The 7,500-nt window shown below is 35.2% G+C and overlaps 1 protein-coding gene across 1 annotated transcript in view; it reads right to left on the reverse strand.

Annotated features, from left to right (window-relative positions):
* LOC113830129 (ribosome-binding protein 1) overlaps positions 1 to 7,500 on the reverse strand; it is an 8,776-nt gene that overhangs the window by 156 nt on the left and 1,120 nt on the right. The window contains exons 2-6 of the mRNA XM_070115438.1: positions 7,491 to 7,500; positions 7,076 to 7,450; positions 6,571 to 6,975; positions 5,966 to 6,052; positions 152 to 156 (exon numbers count right to left, since the gene is read on the reverse strand). The exon at positions 7,491 to 7,500 is cut by the window's right edge and continues 613 nt beyond it. Of these exons, the coding sequence (XP_069971539.1) occupies positions 152 to 156; positions 5,966 to 6,052; positions 6,571 to 6,975; positions 7,076 to 7,450; positions 7,491 to 7,500 (882 nt within the window). The remainder of the gene's footprint in view (positions 1 to 151; positions 157 to 5,965; positions 6,053 to 6,570; positions 6,976 to 7,075; positions 7,451 to 7,490) is intronic.

Genomic DNA, 7,500 nt, shown 5'->3' on the forward strand with positions numbered 1-7,500 from the left:
GCATATATACATGTACTGAGTGGTCAGGTCAGGTCGGTAATGAAGTGTGCGATGACCTTGGCTAGTTCGTTGAAATTTAAAACCATACTCTTAACTAATAAACATTATTATCATAAACAAACATCATTATCATTGCTGTTGCTATCATTACCATGCCTGTGTTACCATAGAAAAACACGGTTATACCTTGTATTTTAAGACAAATTGTTGCAGTTCAGGTTCTGCTCTCCAGTATCTTTGCTATTATTACTTGCCTACACAGGTTTTCAGAAAAAAAAATGTGTGACCCCCAAAAAGACATCGGAGTTTGTATTTTTCTTTAAGCACTTTTATTGCCTGACTTCAAGTTGCATTTACTTGCAGCAATTTTTCAACTCTCCCTTGACAAACTTTCAAAATCAAACATTGCTGTTCTTTCTAGTTTTTCGTTCCTCTTTCCCTCGCTTTGGTTTCGACAGGAAGGACAACTTCCGCATCCCGACAGTTTTATTTGTTTCCGAGACCATTAATGTCAGATTTCCCTCTCCTTTGGGCTCTAAAATCCGGTTAAAGTGTCCGCTGCAAAGTTTGCCAAAATTGCAATCCTTAGGCATCTCATGACAGCAACGTTGTTCTTGAATCCTTAAAAACCTTAAAAGGTCCTCGTATCCTTAAAAAAATCCCTCAACTAAAGATTTTTTATTATTATTCTTTTTTTATTTCTTTATATTTATTTTTCTAGGATGTTATTTCCTGCACTTACGCTGTGCAAGTTCTTTTCCATTTCTTTCTTGTATTCCAGACGTGTTGCATTCACTTTTTTATGCACTTAACACCGGCTGTAAGCGGGTTGCTAATGGCGTTGCTTTCATTTCTTTAAGCTTAGTGAATCTCTCTTATTTTTTGCTATTATTGCGATTTTCATTTACCTCCTAAATCTTTCGTAGCTTTTAAGGCTTCTTTATAAAACCCATTTTCATCCGAAGGTTCGGTTTTCTCATTCGCGTTTCCCAGAACAAGTGATATTCAAGATATTCCATAATTTATCTCATCTCGGTTTAGATTTCATCCCCTATTCAACCCCCTCTATTGGCAGATTTTTGCACTTCACGACATACCTCTCTTGAGTATTTTCTTTTGTCTGTTCACGTCAAGTTTGATTCCAATTCCAGCAACAAATATCAACAAATCAAACAAAAGTCAGTACACCAAACACACAAACAAAAAACTAACAAACAATCAAAAACATAAAACAAGAACAAGAACAAGAACAAGTACAAGTACAAGTACAAGTACAAGTACAAGAACAAGAACAAGAACAAGAACAAGAACAAGAACGAGTACAAGAACAAGAACAAGAACAAGAACAAGAACAAAACAAACAAAAATATCAATTCACCTCCTCCCCCCCCCCGTGCCCTTCGTTCCCATCCCGCCAACAACAAAAGACTTTTGGATATGCGCTGTTCAAACATCATCACCATCATCATAATCACCATCATCACCATCATCATCACCATCACATTCTCCTTGTTTCCGTGTTTCTTTTTTGATTTTTCATTTCTATTTTATTATTATTATTGTTATTATTATTATTATTATTATTATTATTATTATTATTATTATTATTATTATTATTATTATTATTATCATTATCATTATCATTATCATTATCATTATCATTATCATTATCATTGTCATTATCATTATCATTATCATTATTATTATTATTATTATTATCATTATTATTATTATCATTATTATTATTTTTATTACCATTATTATTATTATTATTATTATTATTATCATTATTATTATTATTATTATCATTATCATTATCATTATTATCATCATTATCATTATTATTATCATTATCATCATTATTATTATCATTATCATTTCTTTTTTAGGCGAGGATTCCTGGACGCTATCCCCGTAATAAGGATCAGATTTCGTTTTATCGCATTTCTTCTGTTTCCCGGATTTCAGGTCAGATTTCATGGATTATTCTTAATCTTATTATTTTTTCTGTTTAGATGCTTATCATTGCTATATTTGTTTTTGGTTTGATAGTAACAATGATGATAATGATATCGTTATTATCATTGTTTTTGTTGTTATTGTTACTACTGCTACTATTTTTTATGATGATAATAGGAATGATGATGAGGATGATAATAATAAGAGTAATGATAATAATGATAATGACGATAACGATAACAATAATGGTAACACTAACAATGATAATATTACAATTATTATCCTTAACATTATCGCAATTCTTTCGTTATCAGTATTGTTAACATTATCATTATTATCATCGTGATTATTCTCATTCTCTTTATCAGTATCAGTACTGTATTATTATTATTATTATTATTATTATTATTATTATTATTATTATTATTATTATTATTATTATTATTATTATTATTATTATTATTATCATTATCATTATTATTATAATTATTATTATTATTATTATTATTATTATTATTATTATTATTATTATTATTATTATTGTTATTATTATTATTATTATTATTATTATTATTATTATTATTATTACTAGTATCAATTCTCCTCCTCCTCATCATCATCATCATTATTACTATTATAAAGATTATAATTACCACTATTATTGTTGTTATTCATATTGTCTCAGCATCAATATTATCATGATAAATCTATAACCATTATCATCATCAATACCATATTCCTTATCCTAATCATTAAAATCAAGATTATCATTCTCCTCACTGTCGTAATCACCATAAGATCATCACCCCCGTTACGATCATTATCACCATCATCATTATCATATCGTCATCATCAGCAGCACAATCACCATATTCATCATTATCATCATCTCCATTATAATTACTATCATCATCATTATCATTGTCAACATCACCATTACCATCATCCTCACCATCATCATCATCATATTGTTATCATCATCACCACAATCACCATCATCATCATTATCATCATCTCCATCATAATTACTATCTTCATCATTATCATCAACATCATCATCATCGTCACCATCATCATTATCATCATCACCATCACCATCACCACCACCATCATCACCATCCTCATCCTCATACCACATCACAATTTACGATACGACTTAAAACGATGTTCCAACAAACAACGACCTTTTATGACTCGCTGTCTGATAAATGAAAACTTTGTTAATAGGAAAATCAATTAAACTTTCATCAAATAGGTTTCTGAAAGGCGAAAAGGAAAACAAAATTTAAAAAGTTTATCAAAGTTGCCCCTTAAATTTCCAAGAATATGAGATAGAATATGTCGAATAAAAACGAGAATGGAGATTTTTGGACCGAAATGAAAAATAAATGAAAAAAAGCGAAAACAAATCAGATTCCGCGTCAAAGAGTGATAAGACACACACACACACACACACACACACACACACAGAGGGAGAGAGAGAGAGAGAGAGAGAGAGAGAGAGAGAGAGAGAGAGAGAGAGAGAGAGAGAGAGAGAGAGAGAGAGAGAGAGAGAGAGAGAGAGAGAGAAAGAAAGAAAGAAAGAGAAATAAATCTGCGAAAAAAAATGATTCACAACAAAGACAACAGTAACAAAAACCCAACAAATCAAAAGACTCGAGAAAAACAACAACAACAAAAAAACAAACAAAACATTCTCTTTGACGTTTCAACACATCACTGAACACGAAGATTGCAGTTCAATGAAGATAATCAAAATTCATGAATCCTTTTAACATTTTGATTATGAAGTTGATTAGATTCCGGTAACAGAGCGAGGAATCACTTACGGTTTATTGGAATGATCACTGACTTAATTTAATGATGTATTTAGAAAATGTATCAGTGTGTATTCATTAGTCTAGTTATAGGTCTGTGTGTCTGTCTGTCTATGTTCCGGCCTCTGTTGTCTTTCTGTTCATTTACTTTTTCTATATCTGTTTATTTGTCTTTTGCGTTCTTTATTTCTATCTCTATTTATTTATTGTGTTGTATCTACTGCGTTTTATACCTCTATGTACTTATCTATTACGTTTTATCTCTTGGGTTCTATACCTCTATTTTTATTTATTCATTGCGTTTTATCTATTGCGTTCTATACCTTTATCTTTATTTGTTTATTGCTTTCATCTATCTCTATCTCTATTTATTTACTGCGTTTTATCTCTTGCGTTCTATACCTCTATATACTTATCAATTACGTTTTATTTATTGGGTTATATACCTCTATCTCTATTTATTTATTGCCTTTTATGTACTGCGTTCTGTACCTCTATATACTTATCTATTACGTTTTATCTATTGAGTTCTATACCTCAATCTTTATCTATTTATTGCCTTTTGTCAATAGCGTTTTATACCTCTTTATACTTATCCATTACGTTTTGTCTATTGCGTTCTATACATCTATATACTTTCTATACATCTATATATTTATTGCATTCTACTCGTACACCTCTATCTCTAATTATCTATCTCTCAGGTTAAGTCTATCTATCTAGCTAGCTCTGTCCACTTATATACCTGTTTGAACATCTATCGATGTATTAGTCAAAGGAAATAATATCTAACATGAATAAAGTGAATTGTGACAAGTATTGGAAATCTGGCTCAATAATACCATTGATGATCATGATGATAATGATATTGTTAGTTATAATTATTGGTTTAGTTGGTATTGTTAATTCTAATACTATTATTGTTATGATAGTGATATTAGTAATAAAAATGTTTATAGTGATAAAAGTAATAATGAAAATAATAATGATAATGATATAGTAATGTTAATAATAATGATGATAATAATAATGATGATAATAATAATGATGATAATAATAATGATGATAGTAATAATAATAATAATAATAATAATAATAATAATAATAATAATAATAATAATAATAATAATAATAATAATAATAATAATAATAATAATAATAATAATAATAATAATAATAATAATAACAATAATAATAATAATAATAATAATAATAATAATGAAAATAATGATAATGGTGAAAATGATAATAAAATTAATAATGATAATAATGGTAATGGTGAATGATAATGATACTATTAACAACAATGCTAATAATAGTAGTAATAACAATAATAGTGATAATGTTACAATCATTATCATTATTATCAAAAACTTTTCACGCCTAGACTGAAAATGAATAATTTACACAAACTAAGATATTACGTTATTGCTGACTCTACAATACCATTCGCTTTGCACTTTTTTTTTTTTTTTTTTGTCTTCATTGCATTCGACATTTTATCAGTAATTGGTATGTCACTTGCCTCGATATTTCTGAACGTGAAAGGAGGTAAGACGGCCGGGAACGCTGATAAGGGGGGGAGAGAGAGAGGGAGAGAAAAGGAAAGAGAAGAGAGATGGAGGACGATAGTTATTGGAAGGCTGGATCTTGCCTTCAAATTTGCGTTGACTTTCCCTTATCCTCTTATCGTTCTTTCTTTCCTATTTCTCTCTTCTGCTTGCTCTTTCTCTCGCTCTTCTTTCTCCCTCCACCCCTCCCTCTCTCTGGCTGGCGCAGCGGTAAGGTGCTGGTCTAGCAATCTTGCGGACCTGCGTTCAATCCCACGCCCGGCCAGTGAGTGGTAACCCCGGCCACTCCTTGCACACAGGGGGAGATTTGGGCAAAATAAAACAGACAGTATGTCACAGCAAAGAATATCCATTGTAACAAATGGAATTAAAACTAAAATCTTAAAATCTTAAATCTTAAATCTCTCGCTCTTTGACCACGCAGCGCAGTGAAGGACAGAAAACTGCTTCTCATGATTTTTAATGTAAACACACATCGTCACGCAGGTCATTACAGCGCAGGTGCAGACCCGTGTCGGCCTACGTCGCGCAGCCTTTATCATCGTGATTATTCTCATTCTCTTTATCAGTATCAGTACTGTATTATTATCATTATTATTTCCTGCACGCGTGAGATACGGCAAGTGACTGTGGGATTCATCCACACGAAGAACTGATAGAGCACAGCCTCCTTCTGTGCTTCACTGCGGTACTGGAATTCACCCACTGATTTCCCATCAAATTATTATATCATGTGAAAGCTATTCGGTCGATCACGTTAATTTTTGATGAATTTCTCTCTTGCTTATTGCAATGATTCATTCAGATTAGGGTATGAAGACCGTATTAAAGAACGAAAGAAAAAGGAAATAGTTTTTTTATCCCTTCCAATATTCCTGAATGACAGATGTAAAAAAAAATCTCACCTTTTGAGACACAGCCAGCACTTTCTCTTTTTTTTTCTCCCTTTTCCCTCCTCCAGAGATATCGCTTTTTCATCCTATTACGCACATCATCAAACCGATCTTGGCTTAATAGTTCTGGTATCTTGCACGTGGCAGCTCAGAGGATGAACAAGTTCATCATTCCCACACGAATATCACATAACATTCTCGAATTTATTTTCTGTGTTAGACTGAACGAACGAACGAAGGTTTCGTGAGAAATCTTGGTCATAGAAAAGACTATGTGCATCGTGCCTATGCTGCCCTGTCATGCCTTGTCCTGCCCCGTGACATCCTGACCTGCCTTGCCCTGCCCCGTGACATCCTGACCTGCCTTGTCCTGCCCCGTGACATCCTGACCTGCCTTGCCCTGCCCCGTGACATCCTGACCTGCCTTGTCCTGCCCTGTGACATCCTGACCTGCCTTGTCCTGCCCTGTGACATCCTGACCTGCCTTGCCCTGCCCCGTGACATCCTGACCTGCCTTGCCCTGCCCTGTGACATCCTGACCTGCCATGTCCTGCCCTGTGATATCCTGACCTGCCTTGTCCTGCCCCGTGACATCCTGACCTGCCTTGTCCTGCCCCGTGACATCCTGACCTGCCTTGCCCTGCCCTGTGACATCCTGACCTGCCTTGTCCTGCCCTGTGACATCCTGACCTGCCTTGCCCTGCCCCGTGACATCCTGACCTGCCTTGTCCTGCCCTGTGACATCCTGACCTGCCTTGCTCTGCCCTGTGACATCCTGACCTGCCTTGTCCTGCCCCGTGACATCCTGACCTGCCTTGTCCTGTGACATCCTGACCTGCCTTGTCCTGCCCCGTGACATCCTGACCTGCCTTGCCCTGCCCTGTGACATCCTGACCTGCCTTGCCCTGCCCCGTGACATCCTGACCTGCCTTGCCCTGCCCTGTGACATCCTGACCTGCCTTGTCCTGCCCTGTGACATCCTGACCTGCCTTGCCCTGCTCTGTGACATCCTGACCTGCCTTGTCCTGCCCCGTGACATCCTGACCTGCCTTGCCCTGCCCTGTGACATCCTGACCTGCCTTGCCCTGCCCCGTGACATCCTGACCTGCCTTGCCCTGCCCTGTGACATCCTGACCTGCCTTGTCCTGCCCTGTGACATCCTGACCTGCCTTGCCCTGCTCTGTGACATCCTGACCTGCCTTGCCCTGCCCTGTGACATCCTGACCTGCCTTGTCCTGTGACATCCTGACCTGCCTTGTC

This window comes from Penaeus vannamei, chromosome 37, assembly GCF_042767895.1.
Source record: "Penaeus vannamei isolate JL-2024 chromosome 37, ASM4276789v1, whole genome shotgun sequence".
NCBI lineage: Eukaryota > Metazoa > Arthropoda > Malacostraca > Decapoda > Penaeidae > Penaeus > Penaeus vannamei.